Below are 22463 nucleotides of genomic sequence, written 5' to 3'. Positions count from 1 at the left end.
CTCATGTTTGTTCCTTTGCATATTGCATGATTTTCCAGACAATCAATAATATGCAATTTACATCACATATAAAAAACAATGCATAAAAAGTTTAATGGTCATCTTTTTCTAACACTCTTATATCTTATCCTACGGTGTGTTTGAAAGTTGATTTTTAGAAAATTAATTCTATATTTTGATATTTTAAAAAATTGAAAAAATAATGTGATATTATATGTCCATATATATATATATATATATTTTAAATAAAATATTAAAATATAGATTAAGTCTTCCAAATTTTTTTCTCAAAACATTTCAAAATCCAACTTAAAAAATACACGCTTAAAGTTTGATTAGATGCGGTACCCAACAACCAATCATGCGAAGCCACATTATTTTATATTTAGTTAATCGTTAATTTATATTTTGAGTTGATTTTGTTCTAGGAGGATTGGCACCCAACCAAACTTACATACACGATGAGAGCAACTATTAATTTAGTTTTCATCAAATGCTAAAATTGAATCATTTTGGTATATGTTGAGATACATTCAAGTACACAACAACTCCTCATAGCAAGATATATTATTAAGTTGTAAAGCTGCATGTAAACCAACCACAAACAAAAATAGTCTCGAAGACTAAAAAACATTACACATTTTGGACGAATCAGTCTTCCATACATTATCCGTCATTAATTGTTGGTGCTGCTTACTAACATATATGACTAATAACATCTTAATAGGAGTACCCTTTCACAAACAATTCCTTCTTGGCTTCCTCAGATTCACCTTCACCAGTGTACTTTCCAAGCTGAGCAATGGAGTTCGACTTGGCGCGGAAGAGAAGCGCTTCTTGTGCTGCCGTCACGTTCTCTGCACGGCCTCCCCATGTCTTCAATGCGGTGTTTTGAAGAGCTCTTGCATATGAGAATGATACGTGCCATGGGTTTGGAGATTGGTTCATGGCATTCAAGTTCAGAGTTGCTTCAACCTCAGATTGTCCACCAGACAAAAACTACATATATAGCAGAATACAATATACAACTTTGGTTACCATATGAACCAAGATAAAAGTTAGGAGTGCAAAGAAGAGTTAAATATATTTTTACTCAATAAAATATCAATTTTTTATTTTAGTCCCTGTAAATATTTTTTCCGCACCTTTTATTAAAGCATGTGCTTTTAGTACCTAAAAATACCACACTTTTATAAAATGAGAGATTAATTTTATAAGTACTAAAAACATATTTAATCCTACGAATAAAATAATAATGTATTTGGTTAGTGTTGCATACCATGATACCAGGGACAGAAGGGGGAATTCTCCTGCGAAGGAGGTTGAGAGTATACTCAGCAACCTGTGTAGGAGAGGCCTTGTCCTTGCTCTCAGCTCCAGGAGTAACCATGCTAGGTTTGAGGAGAATACCTTCAAACTCGACATTGTTCTCAGCAAGGTAGAAGAAAACCTCAGCCCAAACCTTTTGGGCTACTTCATAAGTCCTGTCAATACTGTGTTCTCCATCAAGCAAGATCTCTGGTTCCACAATTGGGACCAACCCGTTGTCCTAACAAACCATTAAATGAACATATTTTAGCCCTCAGACAATGGTATAATTATAAAGGTCCTCTTCCTAGGTATTTAAAAAGGTATCCTTTAGCAACTGGCATAAAAATAGAAGACAGCTTCTTAAATCATGCTCATGTAGTGATCATTATTACAAAAATTTGCAGTCAAATACGACTAGTATATATGTAACTGCAGTTGCCAAGACATGAAAATCTTGACGTTTCTGTCACAACTCACAATTGGGGACCTTGACTTATATATTTGAGTGGTTTTCTCACCTGACTAATAGCAGCATAGCGAGCCAGACCCCATGCTGCTTCCTTGACAGCCAGAGCAGAGGGACCGTTGGGGATGCTCACAACAGTACGCCTAATATGTGATTGAAATTCATATGGTTAAAAGAATGAGCATGACAAGAATCAAAAAACAAATATTTGCTTAAAATTATGATTTGCTTCCACAGGGGGATCAAGTAGAAACTAACCATTTAGCGAAACGGGCACCTTGCTGGTAGTATGCAGCTGAGCGAGAGGCAAGACCATCTAGACCTTGGCACCATGACTCATCATTCGAACCAGCTAGGGGCACCAGACCCTATTGTTCTCAGCACATAAACCTTGTTTTAAAAATCATCTCTGCCTAATAAAATACCATACTACTAACCAAGAAAAAATTACACTTCACTTTTAGTTGATAATATTGTCTGATGTTTTATTGGAACACGACTACATGAGAGTGCTCAAATGATTCAATTACCATACCCCTCACTACCTCTAGAGGAAGGTTTGGTTATTGTTCCACATAATCATCATTTCATATACATATGTCTTAATGAAGGTACCTAATAAGTAATAACTTCAATGATGTTGCTTGAAAACTGAAAATCCCAATTTCCAGTTTGTTTCCTATAACTGTATGACACATCTCTCTATATGGCCAAACTTAAAAGTTACAACTATGAATGATGGTAGAAATAAACATAACCAGACATCATATTTGTTCAGCATAGCACAATTGAAAACTCATCATTTAACTAACAAACTACCTAGTTACATAGAGTAATTCCAAATGGCTTACCTTGTCAACTTTGATACCAGGAACAATGTTTTGCTCCGTAAGTACATCAACGATCTTCCTTCCATCAGTTGTGGATTGGTAGAGAGTCTCCTCAAATAGAATAGCACCAGAGATGTACTGTCCAAGTGTTGGAACTGTCACCAGAAGAGTACGCCATGCTTGGCGATTAACTTCGGTGTTCTCTAACCCAATTGAAGCCAAACGCTTTCCGCATGTAGCATTGGATTCATCCATAGCCAAAATACCACGCCCCGGGGAAGCAATTGTTTTCTGTATACATCCGGGCACACGCAAGAAACAAGAAAAATTATAATTGAAGCTCATCAATAGTATACATTCTTTAACCAAAAAGCTAGTTTGAAAACTAGAATTCTACTAGGCAAAGAAAAATTAAAACTGAATATGGTTGTAAATCTATATTTCTAGCATGTTTGCTTGAAGAACTAAGTTAAACTATGAAATATTGCTTCTAGTTTTAGTAACTTGCAAGCTGTTTTAACTTTGAAGTTATAACTATCATACCGCGGTCTTGACGAGCTCGTCAGAATAGGAACCAGCTCTGATGGTGAGACTTGATGGAGCGGCGGGGTTGCATCTTACGACGGACATAGAAGGTTGACGGAGGAGGGTTTGTCCCTTCACCCATTCAGACTTGTCAAGAACAGGTGATGACTTGAGAAAAGATGCTGATGCTGAGGCCATTTTTCACTATCTGCTTAACCAGAACTACTATCTTATCCCTCACACTCACAGCAATGAACCTCTTTACCACACAACTTAAGCAATGCTTTCTCTGTATTTATTATTGTCAAGTGATGTCTCATTTGAGGCTGCTGTGAGCCAACCTATCTTCACATGACATGTGGATGATAACTCCTGCTTGCTTGGCATTCTCATTCTGATTACTGGTTTTTTTCTCACCGTTTAAAAAATGAACAATAATATTATGGAGACATATATTTTTCTCATTTTCTAACTAGGTTGTACATATGTATAACATGCATCAAAAAGGGTACCAATTATTATTGTTTGTTTGTAGGAAAAATAAGTGTGAGGTCATAATTTGCTTTTCTGATTAAATCATTTTGTCTCCATCTCAATGATATATGGTCCTCATTTAATACCAGGATTGGTGAGATTGGGGTAACGAGTCATCAAACAATGCCATGTCTCAGTGGCCTCCTTCTTCTGATTTTCTTTTTTCCCCCTGCCACATGAAAATTTTTACATCTTGTAGAAGAGAATGTGTGCCTTAGTAGTGCAAAAGAGACCCTAGAATTTTCCTCCATGATGTAGTGGTTTACAACAGTGTTAAGTCCATAATCAATTTTGAGTAAGTTGGTACCAGAAAAGCATACAGAAATAACCAAACATGTACTAGTATGACACAAATTCATGGATATTTTACTAGTATGACAAAAAATAAGGTTTTAGTGATTTATAATATTTTCCATGACAGTTGCAATTGAAAATTAACAAAAACTAACAGTTAAGTAAATGATTAGTTCCTTATTTTATTAACCAGAAAATGCAAACAATACCTTAATTAACACAAAGCCAGTATAGTATAGTATGAGAGTTTTGGTCCTACAAATTAATGAAGCAATATCTTCAAAGTTCAAACCAATGAACTCAAAACCTGCAAAGAAGCAACGAACAACACCACCGATTAATCACTTCCTTCAACCTAAATTATCTAAAATTAAATCTTCAATTAAAAAAGCTTATCTTATTGCTTAACCTACTAAAAGTTTAAGATCATAATCATAGCAGAATCAGTCAAACTCACAAGACAAACCAGAACTTAATTTTTTTAAAAGGGAAAAACACTCAAATTATTGATCACTTCAAATTGAGATTCTTCACCTTTATCTCTTCATTTATTACAACCAATTTTTTATTATTTAAATTATAGTAATAGAGAAGACAAATAAAGAGAGAAAATAGAAAGAATTTTGACAACTGTGAGTCTAATATTAAACTATTTTAACAAAAAAAAACACGATGACAAAATAAAATTGGATTTAGATTTATTCACCTCATCAAACATTAAAATAATCCATTTTAAAAATAACAAAATTATTTTTAAAAATTTAAAATAAATTCTGAAAATATTTTTTTATTATTTTAAATTTCATCCTTTTGTAATTTATTTTAATTTTTTAAAATATTTTTATTATCACTAAAATATATTATTTTAATTTTCAATGAGATGAAAAAATATAAATTTAATAGTGCTTTATCATGGCCACATGATTAATGTCAAACATGTCATTAATTTTAAAAGTGGAAAACTACTTTTGTGCACATTGATAAAATAAAAGACAAAAATACGTTAAGTCAAACGTTTTCTTTTTTAATTTAAAAAAAAATTACGTAATTGGAAATAACCAATACAGCTATTTAAAAAAAAAGTGAGTAGTTAACATAACTAATATAGCTATTTCACAAAAATAAATTTGTGGACTATGGAAACTATTATATAATATTAATACATTTGTGGGCTATGGAAACTAATATAACTAAAACATAATTAACATAGTCAACATAATTTATAACAATATTATATAATTTCAATACATTTGTGGGCTACGGAAACTTTTGGGTCTCTAGTAAATAAGAAACACGAAGAAAATAAGGTTCATTCCAATTCAAATGCACTCATAAAAAACAGCAATACCAAAGCAGGCCTAGAAGCCCACACAGAGAAGATAGTTTAAAGGGAAATATACTCTACACTCCCCCACCTATACACCTCACCTTTTAATACACTTAAAAATATATTTTCACTCTTTGTACTATATATCAAGTTGAAAATTTTTGCTGCTTTGCTTTTCAATCACATATTCGAAACTTTCAAAATATTTGAAACTTTTTTCTAACACCTCAAAACACAAGTAAGTTAGTTTTCGAACTTTTTGATGAATTTCAAACCTTTAAAATGTAATTTCTAGAATTTCAAAATATATTCCAAAGTTTCAAACAATCTGAGACTTCAAAAATAGAGGAATTAACAATTTTTGAAAGTTTCGAACGCTTTGAAACTTTCGAAACATATTTACGAAATCTTTGAAACTTTCAACCATGTCAAAAGTTTGCAAATTTTTCGGAAAAATGAAATTTCGAAACATTAAAAAAATTTGATATTTGTTTGGCATACAATTATTCATATGTTTATTTTATGTTAGTGACTAGGACGAAAGGCTGGAATGAATAAATTATTATTACCTCCGACAATGTAGGCAAAAGAGTACCATCCACTACATCTAATCGACATATGTATGAGGCTAACCGTATAACTCACCAACATCGTCGTAGACGTGATTTCAGAAAATTAACAATGATGTAAACGTGTCTGAACAAAATAACCAACATGATAAGATGGACTATAAGGAAGCTGGGGATCATACATCCAAAGAGCAGGTCCAAGAGCGTGGATTCCATATAAAACTCTGGACACATCAGTGTTAACACAATAAAAACACCATATGGCTTGTAGAATATGGGAAAGAGAAGTATATTTTAATTAATTAAGTTTTGTTAGTTAAAAATAAGTATATTATATTTAATACATTTTTGTAATGAAATTTAGTACATTATTTTACTATTATGTTATTATGTTTTTTAATTACTTATAGTACCGTGGTCCGTTGAAGGTGACCATGCACAATTTGAATCTGAAGGAGTTTGTTGAAGTGGAGGTACTTGATATTACACAACATTGGATTCAAGAATCTAAATTGGTGCACTTGTCTTTAACTTATTTGACGATGATTGACGTTGATATCATATTTGTCTTTGTAGAAATATGACATCGAGAGACCAACTCGTTTCACATGTCATTCAAGGAGATGACTATGACACTGAATGATGCCACGACTCTTTTGCACATTTCTCCTCGTGATAGGTTATTTAGTGCACCAATAAATATGAATATTAATAATGTTGTGATTATTGGACGTGAGCTATTATGGGTAACAATACTTTACTCAAGATTAAAGTTGATAATCAAAAGTTGATTAGTAAGTTGTTAACTGATTAGAACATTGTAGACAATTTATATGAAATAAAGAATATGTAAATAAAAACAATTATAATGAAGTTTGTTTGTGCATGCAAATAATTCAAGATAAGGGATAAAAGGATCACACCTAAAATATATATTGGTTCACCTAACTCAGACTAAGATAATTCTTACAACCGTGAGAGATTTTTCCTATGTGCTTCAGAGCTAGTTCTCCTTTGCACCTTTTGTCTTGATCAATTATAATATTCACCTTTTAATCTAGAAATGATTTTTACAGTCACATTTCAATCTAGAAAATATTTTTACAAACACACGCAATCTAACATAAAAGATAGACTTGAGTCAATTATAATGTGTATGATAAATGTGTTTGAGATCTAATGATTCTCAACTCTTTATTTGAGATTAATTGAAAGCAAAACTCAATAAGGACGATCTAAATATATAATGAAGAGAGTTGAGTTTTGCTTGAAGAGTCTTTATCTTCTGATTGATCTTCCTTTTATAGATGAAGAGAGATTTAAAAACTTAGATAAAGTTGAAAATAGTCGTCAAACACATCAACCAAGTGTTAGATCTGTTTTAAAATATTTTACACATATTTATATTATTGTGCAAAACATTCTTCACAAACCTATAACCTTTTTACTTTTGAGTTTGAAAGAAAACGTGAATAAGTGTGATAGTGAGCTGTCAACTGTCATTTGACACTGTGTGTAATCAAAAGTATGCCTAGATTTTTGCAAAAAAAAAAGGGATAGTACAATGTACTTGTATCCTTTTATCATTGTTCACCACTTATCAATCTAGAGATCAATCTCAAAGTGTGTTTGTGCATGTGGGCCTTCAATCTTTGTATCTTTTTAATGCCCATTAAGTTTGACAGCCAGTGTGCAAAATACCAACTGATTTACTGCAAGTTGCCCTCCAAAAAGATTATTTTTGTCAATTGTTCTTTAATAGAACAAGAAGAACACTCTGGATGTTCTTTTGTCATTCTTTTAACAAATGACTTAATAAATGACTCAATCTTGAAATAATTTATTCTTTAAAGTCGATTCTTGATATTTTGCTGAATTGATATTAATATTTATGAGTGCAATGAAATTATTCATCATCAGAACATTCTCTCATAGCAATTGAGAATATTATCTTCTATATGAGAGGATAAATTTTTTGTTCAAGCAAAACTTCCTACATTTTCTCTTAGTGTTGCTCATGTTGTGTCTTATTCATCTAGTATCACCGAGATGCTTTATATATGTATCAATATATTGTATACTTTGTTCATGAAGATGTTATCTTGAATATTCAACAATCATTATCTTGAATGATTGATATAGTATATGATATAGTCATTTTGAGATTCTGGCATAAAGATGTTCTTTGACTTCTTTATTTATCTTCATATATGTTTGAATCTATAATATATTCATTTAAAACATTTCTTAATGTATCAAATGATCATTTTGATTATTCTCCTTATTCTTTGATTTAGAACATTTTGAACACTTGTTGCATTTGATTTTTGGGAGAACTTTTGACTTGTTTGATTCTCATGAGTTCATAAACTTGTTTGGAAAAATGTCTTCTAATATCTCCATGAAGCTTATGATATTATTATTGTAATCTTCTTACGCTACTTTGATTCTTTCACCATTGAATAGATATTTATGAACTTGTTGATGTGAATGGTTTCTTGCTTGTCCATTTATGTGATTTACGTTGCTTAAATAAAACTCAAGTGAATTATCAATAGATCACCATTCATAAAACTTAAACATTTATTTCATAAAATTTGTTGTCATTAAAATATATATAAAGAATGTTTTTACCTCAACAATACTTGATGTTCACATCCTGATATCCTCCTTGATGTTCCACCTGTTCCATCGTCTTCTTGATAAGTCGGTCTATCTTTTGCATAAGACGCTAGAGCATCTGAACTCTTACAAAATGCCATAAAAATAGTAAATCGAGATGGATAAATTCATTAGATATTATGTGAGTTACTCTGCATGTTCCAGATAGGCCATTAGTAGATTGTGTTTATAGTTTGTATTATTTTGGAGTTCTATTTTATTGTTTGACCACTGTTTTATTTATATCGTGAATATAATTCTCTTTATGGTTTATTTTTATTTTCGATCAACTATGCAACTACTATTTCATTTGTCCAAAATAAACAAACAACACACCTAAAACTTCATGGTGAATTTTATGGATCAACTAAAGTAGATTTATAGAAACAACAATTCAATCGGTGCAATCTAACACATACAAATTACTTTTGATTTAATGAAACACATGATTGTTTGATAAATGTTGGATCTATGTATTTCTAATGCTTGAGACGTCTCTCCATTTGCATGAGGTGAACGACAAACGACAATCATACTTCAATTTTACCTTCACAATAAAATATTTAAAATTAGTTTACTATTAAACATTAACTTACTATTAAAGTATTAAATTTTATCATAAATTTTTCATGTATCCAATATAGTTCATTGACAAATACAATTGTTATTATAGAATTACAAGAAGAATTACATGGTGGTTTCTTCAGTAGAAAGAATGTCATGTTCAAATTATGAGACAATGACACCAACACGATATTATATCTTATTTCTATCATGTAACCCATCTCTGCTAGAGTCGTCGACTTTTCTTTTTCTTGAGCACCCAAACTAGATATCTTCAATGAGTTCCTTATTTTTTGAATTGTCATATAAAACATTGGAATAAAGATCCTTATATAGATTGATCTTTTTGTCCAAATAAGTCCAAACTAAAGATCAAAATTCTTCACTCCAATCTAATAAAGCTTTAATTGTTATATGAAATACAACTCCAATAACATTTATCTTGGCAAGATTTCTACTGGCTACAATAAATTTATATACTAAATTCTAAAAAACGAACAATTGTTTCAACTTTTCAAATGGTCAGAAGAAGTTTTGTTGTCGCTCTTGTTTCAAGTAAGCAAATGCTAAAAAAAATGTAACTTTGTAGATACTACACCGACAATTTTAAGAAAATGGTAGCCGATATCTATTTGTTTTGTATGTGTTGTCACATATCAAAACAAAATGAAACATGTTCAACAACTATATACAATCAAGATGCGTCTAAAATATGTCTCTCAAAACATCTATATAATCTCAACTTCTTGTCCATTGCACATAACTTTCACTTTGTATTAACTTCAATAGATGATGCATTTTTATGTACGAATCTCTCAAAGATGGTCAATAAGTACTCATTTCTTTATATATTTGAGTGGAAACTTTGAGATTATCTTTGTCTTGTCATTAACAAATTTTTTTCTCTTCTTCATTTAAATGTCTCAAATAAGAATGATAGTATAAAGTATCCACTAAATTATGATTATATGTTCGACATCGAACACTAATTTTTCATACTTCTTCAACAATATAGATCTCAGTTTGAATGGACAATAACCTTTGTCATAACAAGTTAATGTTGATTTAAATTTTACTTTATATCTTTCACCTCTTTCACACTCCAAAATCAATTTGTCATTTCTTCCTCTTTTTCTAGTTTTGTATTAGAACTAATGGTAACAATTATTATTTCATTTGTCTTCCAATAGTTTTTGTATATTCGAATACAACTTCTTGAGAAAAAAATATCCACAAAATATATTTAAGATCAAACATCAACATATGTGTATACATTAAAAACTAATAATATCAATCATTATTAAGAGTACCTGATCAGTCGTGAATTTGTCAGTAGAATCTACGGTCGGTGTAGTAAGGACTTCACCATCAATTCCACTCATACCTGATTCAATTTGTTAAAATATATTAGTTAAAAAATATACAAAGTTTAATTAATATTTAATTTGTAAATACAAAATTTTAAAAATTAATGTGATTATTTAAAAAAAAAACATTTAAAAAATTTCAGTAATATCCCAAATTTTAGAAATTTTCATTTTAATCGAAAGTTGCAAAATGTAATATTATATTTCAAAAGGTTTGTTTTTGAAACTTTTGAAAAATTCATGTTTCGAAAGTTTTAAAGTTCCGAAAAGTTGACGTTTCAATTTTTGTTGTTAAAGTTCTTGAAAATATTTAACAAATCTAATAAACTCTATTTTGAAACTTTTAAACTGAATAAAACTTTCAAATTCCAAAAATCTGAACTCACTTTGTATTTTGAAGATTTTGTAATCAACCAACTTTTTAAAAATTTGAAAATTTTCTATAAGTGGTTTTTATAAAAGTTGAATGTAAATGTCAACTTTTAATAACATCTTTCGAATATTTTGTAATCAATCAAATTTCAAAAATTTGAAAATTTTCTATAAGTGATTTTTATAAAGGTTGATTGTAAATGCCAACTTTTAATAACATATTTTTCATAAAAAATAATAAAGGGTAAAAAGATATTTTTAAGTGATATGAGAGGTGGGTGATATAAGTAGGGATGAGGAGTAAATTTCTCTAATTTAAAACAAAAACTAAAACATATAACACAAAACAAATATATATATATATATATATATATATATATATATATATATAAGTAAGCAATAACTAAAAAAAACAACTTGTAAAAAAAATACAACAAACAAAAGTCAAGAAACTCAAATCCAAAAATTAGGTTCCAAAATTACTTGGATGAAATGGTAAGAGTCTCTTTTAGAATAATCAGAGGCTTAAGATTCAAATTCAATCCTAGGAATGTAACAATGTCAAATTTCTTGAAGGAGAATTTTGCCGCCCGTTGTAGTCCTACCTGACTCGAGGGATAAAACTCGGTTCACATAGATGAAAATAGATTTGATTGAGATCGACAAATTAAAACCTATGGCCTAGTTTACATTAAATTTTATTGAAAGACATTAACATTCCATAGACTAAAAAGCACAAAGGTCACAAAAGTCCTAAAAATATTCTCGTGACAGATAATTGATTAAACTTAGACTTTAGTTTTTTAATTAGATTAGACTTAAGTCTTACAAAACCTAGTTCGACCTAATATATTTTCCCTTACTCTCACCTAACTCAGCCATGAGGTATCTCATGTTTCGACGCCCGTGTTGCACAAAGGTAGCAGCAACTATGTGGTGAAATACCATTATTTCAATTTAAAAAAATATTTGTTTAACTTAAAAGAACACATTCTTTTAACTTCAATTATAATTTATATAGCTTTTTAGCAAAATATAACATTTATTTTTATTATTAGTTAAAATTAAAAGAACAAAATTATCATCTTAGTTGCAAAAATGCATCGAGCAGAAGAGGGGAATTTGTAAATTGCATTTAGTTTTGATGTACTTTTTACAAAAATTTGGCACTCTTTATATAGTGATGAAAAATCTCACATGTATAAATTATCCAATGTAGGACTTTAATATTTGAGTTACAAGAGATTGCGGTAGGAAACTTCTCAATTCGGAAGCCTATATAAATTGCCAACAAGGGCCTAAACTTAATGGGGGACCTTCATAATGCTATTTCTCCCATGAAGGTTGGCTTGAAGCTTTGTGATTCCCAGGGTTCTCTGTGGAATATGCTGTGAAGACCAAATATAAGAGTGGTTTTGGTTATTTGGTCCCTTCTGTTGATATTAGTCGTCAAGAGTCTAACTCTAACCTCTAAAGAGGAGCTTCCTCAACAATACCGAGTTCAGTACGAAATAATATATCATGCCGCAACCTTCTTTCCATGGATCATCCATGTGGAACAAAATTTTTATCTCTCATTTTTAATTCGGTTTTATGGACTGCCAAATTTTAAAACATTTGGATGTATATTGAAGACATATTTAAGTACAAACTCATAGCAAAATATTTCATGGAAGTTGTAACAGTGCATGTAATAATAACCACAAACGAGAAAAATAAAAAATAGTTTCCAAGACTATATAAAACATCACACATTTTCGACAAATTAGTCTTACATAATATTCAATCCTCCGTCAACACCATCATTAACTGCTAGTGCTGCTGTCTAACATGTATCATCATATTCACTACCAATATTTTAATAGGAGTAGCCTTTGACGAACAATTCCTTCTTGGCTTCCTCGGATTCACCCTCACCAGTGTACTTTCCAAGCTGAGCAATGGAGTTTGACTTGGCGCGGAAAAGGAGCGCATCTTGTGCTGCCTTCACATTCTCTGCGCGTCCTCCCCATGTCTTCAATGCGGTATTTTGAAGAGCTCTTGCATATGAGAACGACACGTGCCATGGGTTTGGAGATTGGTTCATGGCATTCAAATTGAGAGTTGCTTCAACCTCAGATTGTCCACCAGACAAAAACTACATTAACAGAATACAATATACAACTTTGGTCAGCATATGAACAAAGATAAAAGTTAGGAATACAAATAATAATGTATTTAATTAATGTTACATACCATGATACCAGGGACAGAAGGGGGAATTCTCCTGTGAAGGAGGTTGAGGGTATACTCAGCAACCTTTGCAGGAGAGGCCTTGTCCTTGCTCTCAGCTCCAGGTGTAACCATGCTAGGTTTGAGGAGAATACCCTCAAACTCGACATTGTTCTCAGCAAGGTAGAAGAAAACCTCAGCCCAAACCTTCTGGGCTACTTCATAAGTCCTGTCAATACCGTGTTCTCCATCAAGCAAGATCTCTGGTTCCACAATTGGGACCAACCCATTGTCCTAACAAACCATTAAATGAACATATTTTTGCCCTTCAGATAACAATAGAAATATAAAGGCCTGCTTCCTAGATGTTTAAAAAGTATCAAATCGAAGACAATGTTTTAAATCACTCTCATGTAGCGATCTTTGTTATTATAGAAAATGGCAGTCAAATACGACGGACATATCAGTAACTATAGTAGCCACAGACATTTTATAAAACTTGAAAGAACTATTGATTTAATAACTATGCATTAAAAGGAATTACTTATATAATTTGAGTGGTTTTCTCACCTGACTAATAGCAGCATAGCGAGCCAGACCCCAGGCTGCTTCCTTGACTGCCAGAGCAGAGGGACCGTTTGGGATGCTCACAACAGTACGCCTAATATGTGATTGAAATTCATGAGGTTAAAAAAAAAGCATGACAAGTTTCAAATAAACAAATAAGTGCATGCAATTCTGATTTTCTTCCACAGGGAGATCAAGTACACACTAACCATTTGGCGAAACGGGCACCTTGCTGGTAGTATGCAGCTGAACGAGACGCAAGACCGTCTAGACCTTGGCACCATGACTCATCGTTGGAACCAGCTAGGGGCACCAGACCCTATTGTTCTCAGTACATAAACCATGTTTTAAAAATCATCTCTGCCTGATAAAATACCATACTACTAGTACCAACCAAGAAAAAATTACACTACTTTTAGTAGATATTATTGTTTGATGTTTTATTGGAAAATGAGAGTGCCCAAATGGTTCAATTCCCATAAATATTTCCTCACTCCCTCAAAAGGAAGGTTTGCTTATTGTCCTGATATAATCATTTCATATACGTAAGTCTCAATGAAGGTACCGAATAACTTCAATGATGTTTGCTTGAAAACTGAAACGTCAATTTTCAATTTATTTCCTATAACTGTATGACACATCTCTCTATATGGACAAACTTACAACTACGAATGATGGTAAAAATAAACTTAAGTAGATATCATAAAAGTATAATCTAGCACTCGGGCTTATTCTTTTCATTATTTGTTCAGCATAGCACAAACTAAAAATTCATCATTTAACTAACTAGCAAACTGAAAATTCATTATTTGTTCAGCATAGCACAAACTGAAAATTCATCATTTAACTAACTAACAAATTGAAAATTCATTAGTTGGAATTACATAGAGCAATTCCAAATGGCTTACCTTGTCAACTTTGATACCGGGAACAATGTTTTGCTCGGTAAGCACATCGACAATTTTCCTTCCATCAGTAGTGGATTGGTAGAGAGTCTCCTCAAAGAGAATGGCACCAGAAATGTACTGTCCAAGTGTTGGAACTGTCACCAGAAGGGTACGCCATGCTTGGCGATTAACTTCAGTGTTCTCTAACCCAATTGAAGCCAAACGCTTCCCACATGTAGCATTAGACTCATCCATAGCCAAAATACCACGCCCCGGTGAAGCAATTGTTTTCTGTATACATCCGCACACACACAAGAACAGGAAAAGTTATAATTGAAGTTCATCAATAGTATACATGTTTTAACCAACAAGCTAGTTTGAAAACTAGAAGTCCACTGTGCAAAGAAGAATTAAAACTTATATGGTTGTGAATCTATATTTTTACTAGCATATTTATTTGAACAACTATGTTCAGTTATAAGATGCTTCTAGTATGAGTATTTGGCAAAGTTGTTTTAACTATCATACCGCGGTCTTGACGAGCTCGTCAGAATAGGAACCAGCTCTGATGGTGAGACTCGATGGAGCGGCGGGGTTGCATCTTACGACTGACATAGAAGGTTGTCGGAGGAGGGTTTGTCCCTTCACCCATTCAGACTTGTCGAGAACAGGTGATGACTTGAGAAGAGATGCTGATGCAGAAGCCATAGTTCACTGCAAAATCTTATCCCTCACAGCAATGAACCTCTTAACCACACAACTTATGTCTTATGCAATGCATTCTGTGTATTTATTATTGTCAAGTGATGTCTCATTTGAGGCTGCTGTGAGCTAACCTATCCTCACATGACATGTGGATGATAACTCCTGCTTGCTTGGCTTACTCATTTTGCATTACTGGTTGAAATGGATGGTTATTTTCTCACGGTGTAAAAACTGAACAGTAATAATATGGAGATAGATAAGTGTGAGGTTATAATTTGCTTTTCTGATTAACTCGTTTTGTCTCCTTCTCAATGATATATGGTCCTGATTTAATACCAGGATTTGGTGAGATTGGGGTAACGAGGTCATCAAATCATGCCATAAAGAAGCATACTTATTACAGCTGAAGCAGAAAAAAGACATAATTCAATGATGTAAACCATACTAGTAAGATATAGTAATTCAATATCACCATACTTTAGCCTCTCCAATCACTTCAAAAAAAAGTATATGCTTTCGTGTCTGAACCTGCAAGGCCAAAAAAAAAAAGTTTTGGTGATTTATAATTTTTTTCAGTGACAGTTGCAATTCAAAAATACCACCAATGTTAAATCTGCCAAAACAAACAACCATTTAAACAGATAAATTAATCATCAAATTTAATTACCCTTTGTGACCTAAACATGATTCACAAATCACAATATATAAATAGAGAAATTTTGAACTGTGCGCACCACTAATATTACCCAGCTAAGCTTATTATACTTTCCGTTACCATATCGCAATCCCATGTCAAAAATAGACGGTCAGAAAATTACAATATAAACCAGAAACAAACAGAAATAAAAATAAAAATTGATCCTATGAATGAATGATAGTCCAACCACTAAATCATTAAGTTCCTTATTTTATTGACTGGAAAATATAAATAATAATACCTTCATTAAAACAAAGCAAATTAATATAAGAGTTTTGGTCCCACAAATTAAAAAGGCTAAAGTGTTTTGAACCAAGAAACATACCAAAATAGAAATAACTTGGCATTTACCTCAAACCCTACATTGAAGCAACGCGCAACAGCGAGCCCTTGAAGTAGTGTGGGCATTCAGAGGAGATGGCCTACCCTGTTGAGAATTGCTGCATGCATCACTTTCTTCAACCTAAATCTATAATGAAATCTTCAATTGAATAAACTCGTCTTATTGCTTTGCCTACATTGAAGTTTTAGATCATACTCACATGACAAACCACAACCATGTAACAAACTCCAATTTTCCCCCACTTTAATACCAAAACATTATTATTTCATTTTTTCAATACTACTGAAAGAACTTGATATATTGATCTCTAATTTTGTTAAGATACGTAAATTTGGAGATTGGTTGATTTATTTATCATTTAAATATGTCTTTAGTCTTTATCAATTATTGGTCCGTCCTTCGTTTTGGTTTTGGTTTACAAGTTATTAAATATACTATCGAAAGCTGGGTTTGGGAAGTTAGTTTACGGTAAAATGTCAAAATGTCGAGAAAATGAGATGGTTGACTTTTATTTCATCTATTTTGAGTTTGGGCCAAGCCCATTATAATAGCCCTAAACATTAAGCTATATTTTTCCCTCTTGTGCTTTTTAATAATTTGTAAACACAAAACATACCCGCCGTGACGCCGTCAACATTTATTTTCGTGCGTCTTCTTCGCTGTATATCGGAGTATCGGCTCCTTCTCCGTTTCTTCCGTTTTCAGTTGCCATCATTATTTCTTCTTCACTCCGTTTCATTTGAATAATTTCTTATTCTACTTCTTCATTATTTTTCGTCCTCTTATATTTGTTACGGTTTAATGACTTGACCGAACCGATCAATGCACCGGTTCCCGGCTGAACTGGTTTGTCCCGGCGCTCCGGTTTCCGGCTACGTCGAATAGTAAAAGTATCAATCAAAATTGCTTAGCTGCTTCCCTGCAACAATGGATGATGGCCATGAATTGACTTGTCAATTCTGTAACTCTGTAGGTGAAGCTGAAGAATTTGATGGTAAATACTATTGCCGTAACTGCGGAGAACAGAATCTCGACGTCGTCGATACAGCTACCGACGTCGGAGCAGAAGCCGGTTCCGCCGGTGTCTACTTACTCAGCCACCAACGCCGCGTAACTGCTCCAATTAATGCAGTACCAATCTCTCACTTTAAATCACAATCTAATTTAATTGATAAACTAGGGTTAGCAGATAAAATTTCTCAACCGAATGATCCTTTTAAAGTGAAACTAGAGAGAATAGACGAATCTCAGTTTGATGGGACAAATCCCTCGATTCCTGCAGATTTTGGAGGCTCCAAAGTTGTAAGCTTTGAAGATTACATCAATGAGATTAGGTTAAGGTATGTGTTGGGGTTGCAGATGATGATTGAGCTTCAATGTGAAGCACTTGTGAGGGAGTTTAAGGTTACGCCTTTAATATGTGGTTTGGTTGGACCAATTTGGTTGAGGTTTGTCTCCAAGACTGGTGTTTTTGATGATGATTGGGCTGATCAAGTAATTCATGACTCTGAGGTGCAGCAAGAAGGTAATAATAATGTCAAGTTTTATTTGTTTCTCTAAGAAGAATTCAACTTCTCAACATGGGTTTTGATGCATATTTTTTTGGTTGGTTTGGGTTGGAACATTATGTCCCAATTCTTTATTTGCTTATTTGGTTTCAATATATAACATTGTCTTGTTCATGAAAGGTTTTAAATGCTTTGTTTCTTTTAAATTTTCAAGAAATCTGTTATTTAATAACTGAAGGTTTTATTTTCACTACTAGCATCTTTTATTTGATTAGGTGCAACTTACATTGGCACATTTATTAAGCTTGGATTTGAGCTCTTAAATATTGAATTTATAATATGAACAATAAGACGAGGATGAATTTAAATATTGAAAGTTTATCAGGACCCCTTTCCCTTGAAATCGGAGGGTTAAGACCAAAAAAAAAATGAGAGGATGGACTTGAAAGTTGTCCTGATGTTTCATGTTATTCAAGTGTCTAATATTGATTTTTCAGCACTCAGCCAAAAGATGTTTGACTTAATTTCAAGTGTATATTGGAATATGTTGAGTTTATTTTTTCCTTTTTCTCAGGTGAACCAGAAGAAGATTATAAGTCACGTGCCAAATACAAAGCAGAACCTCGCAATATGTTTGGTCAGCGAGCGGTGCTTATATGGTTTAGGTCTTTAAAGAAAAGGATTCCACTGGTTTGCACTGTTGTTATTTCGTATCTGGCATGTCATATTGCCAGGGAAGCCATCCTGCCATCAGACATGATTGAGTGGACACTTGAAGGGAAGCTTCCATATTTTTCTGCTTTTGTTGAAATTGAGAAGCGCATCGGACTTCCCTCGATTGCATGTCCTATCAGTTCAAGTTTTATGTTCAGGCCTCAGCGAGCTTTTTCGGTACAGAAACTAGAGTCATCTGCTGCATCCGTTGCTCAGCTTTTAGGATTGGAGTTACCTCCTGTGAACTTTTATGCATTAGCCTATCGTTATCTTGAAAAACTATCACTTCCTGTTGAAAAGATTCTTCCGTTTGCATGCCGCATTTATGAATGGACAATGTCTCCAGATTTGTGGTTATCCTTATCCAAGGATTATTTTAGGCTACCTACTCATGTTTGTGTTGTATCGATTCTGGTAGTAGCAATAAGGATTTTGTATAACATAAATGGTAATGGAGAATGGGAGAAAAGTTTATCTCATAATAGTGATAGTGCCAATGACAATGACGAAAAGGATACCACTTTTGGCATTCACGACGAGCATTGTTTTGGTAATTATTCAGTAGGACGCCAAAAACCCGAATTGGATTCTACTGGGCTTCTTCAACATCTTCACGCAATATACAATGAGATTGAAGGCACTCGTGGTAAAATTGTTTACTTAAATTATTATCTTGTTGAACCTATGTTGTGTCTGAGCTTATAATCTCTTTCATCCTATTCCTAACAACAGTCAAATGAATATTTTGGACAGAGTATTCCAAGGACTTACCAACATATCTCAAATACTGTAGGGATGTTGTGTTTGCTGGATTAGAACCATCTTATGGGAATCATGAAGAACAAAATATGATGGACAATCTATGGAATTTTTATCAGAATGAAGAGGTAATTGAAAACTTGAATGAATTATTCCATGGGTTTGCACAAGCATTTGTTACAAATAGATTATGTTAAAATTGCTTTCAACTTTTTTCTAGTCTTTCTTGGGTTGTGTCAATGGAGATGTTGGATTGCCTTGCTGATCTAGATTTTGATTTCTTTCCCAGTGAAGCTTGAAAAAGTAAATTGGCTACATCACCATTTTCCTGAATGGCATTAAAATTCTTTTCAACAAAACGTAACATGAAGAATGAAATATTGTCTATGGGCTAATTTCTTGAAAATATAGAATAAAGGGAGGAAAATTCTTATTGCAAATATGAGGGGCTTCAAATATTGAACAACTTTTGTTTTGATGATGTTTATTAGGAAAACTTACAACAAATATAACTTTTCCTCCTCGACTTATATAGGTTGAAAATTTTCCTGTCCGTCAAATCCAATAATTACTGGATCATATTTTATCAAATTAAATTTTAACTAATCTATCTGCTATGTAATGTCTAGTTGATGGCAATTTTGTCAAATAGCAGCTATATCATAGCATAATTTAAACAAATTGTTGTTGTAATGCAGTATGCTATTTTGTACAAAGTATTGTTTAATAACAGCTATTGTGGCACTATAACAGTGTAGCACAATGGAATTCAAACAAACTACTATTTTTTGAGATCTGCAATTGACAATATTGGTTAATGGGAATTCCTTTAGTTGGACCAACTACATAATGAAGACCGCTTACCAAAATACATTCTCATTGATCATACTTTTCTTTTTTCAGAATTCTAAACCACCGGAACTTGAAAAACAACACAACAATTCTTTTAACCAAACGGGGTTGAGGGATGAAGGAAGTGTGAGAAGGACACCTAAAAAGCAAAAGAGTAAAAGAAAATGTTTCGATGAACCCTCTCCTGATGAGGACATCTGCCTTGAAAGTGACTTCCCAGGAAGTTTGAGTAATGATGATTCCTTCGAGAGTTTGCCAGACGACGAAGACTCAGATTCCAATGAGGGTGACAAAGGTTCAGGAAACTCTGTTGTCAAGGAAGCCATTAGAGAGTTGAAATTAGACATGGAGGAAAACAGATTTTGTTACCTACCGCCTAATGTCAAGTCGAAAAAATTTGGTTATGTTCACTATATCAGAAAGAAGGATAAAGGTGCCCTGATCTATGTTGCTCATGCTGATTATTACATTTTGCTTCGGGCTTGCGCGAGAGTTGCACATGACGACATTCGGATTTTGCACATCGGTGTTTTGAGCCTTGAAAGAAGACTTGCTTGGCTGGAGAAACGGATTCATCGATGCTTGCATTTGAAACCTCCCAAAATTTCTTGTCAGTTTTGTAGTACTAGGGCCACTGAAAATGGATCAGATGATGTTCATGTACCTGAACTATCAAACTTGACTATTTGAAATTTTTTTTTTCTTTCTTACAGTTTAGCCACTAAGAAGTAGAATTTAAAAACATAACTATTTGATGACCAAATACAAAATAAAGATAAATATTTCATTTCCATTTTCTCTTTATTTTCCAATAATTCATATGTAAGAATAATTTGGCAATAAGATAGTATGACAATTGTTAAGAATAGATGGAACTTGATCATGAATAAAATTCAGGTCAAATAAAGCAGATGTAATGTACTGCTAAAACGATAAAAAGAAAAACCTAAAGTATATAATTTTACTTTGTTCAATTTGTCAGTTTAGTGATTAATGATGAGATTAACAAATGAAACAAAATATATCGGGTATAAACAGCTGAGTAGGACTTCAATTAGGGATGGGAATAGGCTAGGCTGTCCGTCGGTAGGTCAGGCTAAAAAGTCTATTAGGCTTGACTGGTCGGTCTATATATATTTTATTATTTATTAATATTATTTATTATTATTATTATATTAATAATATTATTTTTTAATTTAAATTCTATCAATTAGGCAATTATTCAGTGAGCATTCTATATTCAGTAGTTGTTCCATATTCGGTAGCGAGCGATTCCATATTTAGTAGTCATTTCATATTCGATAGCCGTTCAATTAGCACTCATTAGCCGTTCCATATTTGTTTAAGAGGTAATAATGAGTGTTTATTTCAGAAGAAAAAAAATCTATTATTTGACACAAAAAATTATTTTTTAAGGTTTAAAGGATGTTTGTTTCATATTTTTTTAAAATTATTTTAAATAGACTTTTAAATAGGCTTCCAGGCCAGACCAGACTTTTAAAAAGGTTAGGTCAGATCGAAAAAAAACCTAGGCCGTAGGCTAAGCTAAGGCCTAAAAAATAAATCGTAGGTCAGGTTCAGGCCTTTCAAAGTCTGACCTGACCTATTCCCACCCCTAACTTCAGTAGTCTTTTGATAGGTACATATTACTAAATGATTAAAATAGATTTTGGTGGTTATTTGTCGTCTCTTTTGGTACAAGAATTTATTATCCCTTGTGCAAAGTTAAATAACTGAGTATCATTTAAAGGGTTTGATTTCTCTAAAATTCCAAAACATTTTTTTAGTCCATAAATGGAGTGATGATTATTATAGGAAACTTATCCATACAATTACAAGACCCAATTTGTTTATATCAAATATTATTGGTTGAGTTGAAACTTAAAGAATAATACATTTAAAAGATAAGCAAAGTAAATTTACCTCTTTTGGTTTTATTTTGTCTTACGGATATCAATATCTTCCTTTTCTTGTGAGTATCAAAGAATTCTTAAAAAATTAATTAAACATAGGATATTTATTTAATTTCTAAATTTAAGAAGTTATTTAACCAATAAAAGAGTAGGAGTGCTTATGTTTTTTAGTTAGATGAGGAAAATAAAGAAGAGAAACATGAAAATAAAATTACGCCACGTGATCTAAAATTAGTGAAGACCTCAAAAAAATTTTGATTTAAATATATCGTTGGTTCCCGCAAATATATCACTTTTTAATTTTAGTCCTTGTTAGTTTTTTTGTTTGAATTTAGCTAGTCTTTGTAAAATCAGGGTTTGATCCATAACGTCAAATCAAAAAATGAATAGAAATTAAAAGTGGTGTTTAGAGATTTTAAAAAAATTCGTATTCTTCCGTGCCACGACAGTTTATCAGCTCTTTTTTTGTAACTTTTAATTTGAAGTT

At 32.4% G+C, this 22463-nt stretch overlaps 3 protein-coding genes across 3 annotated transcripts; 1 reads left to right on the top strand and 2 right to left on the bottom strand.

The window, feature by feature from the left end:
- Positions 1-538: 538 nt before the first annotated feature.
- LOC101496901 (fructose-bisphosphate aldolase 1, chloroplastic) lies at positions 539-3491 on the bottom strand. Its single transcript, XM_004507450.4, has 6 exons — positions 3151-3491; positions 2629-2898; positions 2036-2145; positions 1830-1920; positions 1280-1549; positions 539-999 (listed from the first exon to the last, which is right to left on the bottom strand). Exons 1-6 carry the CDS (start codon positions 3328-3330, stop codon positions 721-723), a joined length of 1200 nt encoding a protein of 399 aa, XP_004507507.1. The 5' UTR covers positions 3331-3491; the 3' UTR covers positions 539-720.
- Positions 3492-12459: 8968 nt separating this feature from the next.
- On the bottom strand, positions 12460-15264 carry LOC101497227 (fructose-bisphosphate aldolase 1, chloroplastic). Its single transcript, XM_004507451.4, has 6 exons — positions 15014-15264; positions 14507-14776; positions 13808-13917; positions 13602-13692; positions 13056-13325; positions 12460-12957 (listed from the first exon to the last, which is right to left on the bottom strand). Exons 1-6 carry the CDS (start codon positions 15191-15193, stop codon positions 12679-12681), a joined length of 1200 nt encoding a protein of 399 aa, XP_004507508.1. The 5' UTR covers positions 15194-15264; the 3' UTR covers positions 12460-12678.
- Positions 15265-16234: 970 nt separating this feature from the next.
- On the top strand, positions 16235-20854 carry LOC101496576 (TATA box-binding protein-associated factor RNA polymerase I subunit B). The gene is made up of 4 exons (XM_004507449.4): positions 16235-17755; positions 18313-19098; positions 19206-19339; positions 20115-20854. The coding sequence occupies exons 1-4, from the start codon at positions 17158-17160 to the stop codon at positions 20751-20753; spliced, it is 2157 nt and encodes a 718-aa protein (XP_004507506.1). The 5' UTR covers positions 16235-17157; the 3' UTR covers positions 20754-20854.
- The last annotated feature ends 1609 nt before the right edge of the window (positions 20855-22463 follow it).

This window comes from Cicer arietinum, chromosome 6 (assembly GCF_000331145.2).
Source record: "Cicer arietinum cultivar CDC Frontier isolate Library 1 chromosome 6, Cicar.CDCFrontier_v2.0, whole genome shotgun sequence".
In the NCBI taxonomy this organism is placed as follows: domain Eukaryota; kingdom Viridiplantae; phylum Streptophyta; class Magnoliopsida; order Fabales; family Fabaceae; genus Cicer; species Cicer arietinum.
The sequence above is the reverse complement of the archived record's forward strand: the minus strand, read 5'-3'. Positions and strand labels throughout refer to the sequence as shown.

Coding starts and splice junctions, on each gene's coding strand:
- LOC101497227 (XM_004507451.4), bottom strand. CDS start 15,193: ATGGCTTCTGCATCAGCATCTCTTCTCAAGTCATCACCTGTTCTCGAC. Junction 14,777..15,013: donor ACGAGCTCGTCAAGACCGCG/GTATGATAGTTA, acceptor GGATGTATACAG/AAAACAATTGCTTCACCGGG. Junction 12,958..13,055: donor CTTCTGTCCCTGGTATCATG/GTATGTAACATT, acceptor CTGTTAATGTAG/TTTTTGTCTGGTGGACAATC.
- LOC101496576 (XM_004507449.4), top strand. CDS start 17,158: ATGGATGATGGCCATGAATTGACTTGTCAATTCTGTAACTCTGTAGGT. Junction 19,099..19,205: donor TGAGATTGAAGGCACTCGTG/GTAAAATTGTTT, acceptor TATTTTGGACAG/AGTATTCCAAGGACTTACCA. Junction 19,340..20,114: donor ATTTTTATCAGAATGAAGAG/GTAATTGAAAAC, acceptor TTCTTTTTTCAG/AATTCTAAACCACCGGAACT.
- LOC101496901 (XM_004507450.4), bottom strand. CDS start 3,330: ATGGCCTCAGCATCAGCATCTTTTCTCAAGTCATCACCTGTTCTTGAC. Junction 1,550..1,829: donor GCTATGCTGCTATTAGTCAG/GTGAGAAAACCA, acceptor ATGGTTTGTTAG/GACAACGGGTTGGTCCCAAT. Junction 1,000..1,279: donor CTTCTGTCCCTGGTATCATG/GTATGCAACACT, acceptor CTATATATGTAG/TTTTTGTCTGGTGGACAATC.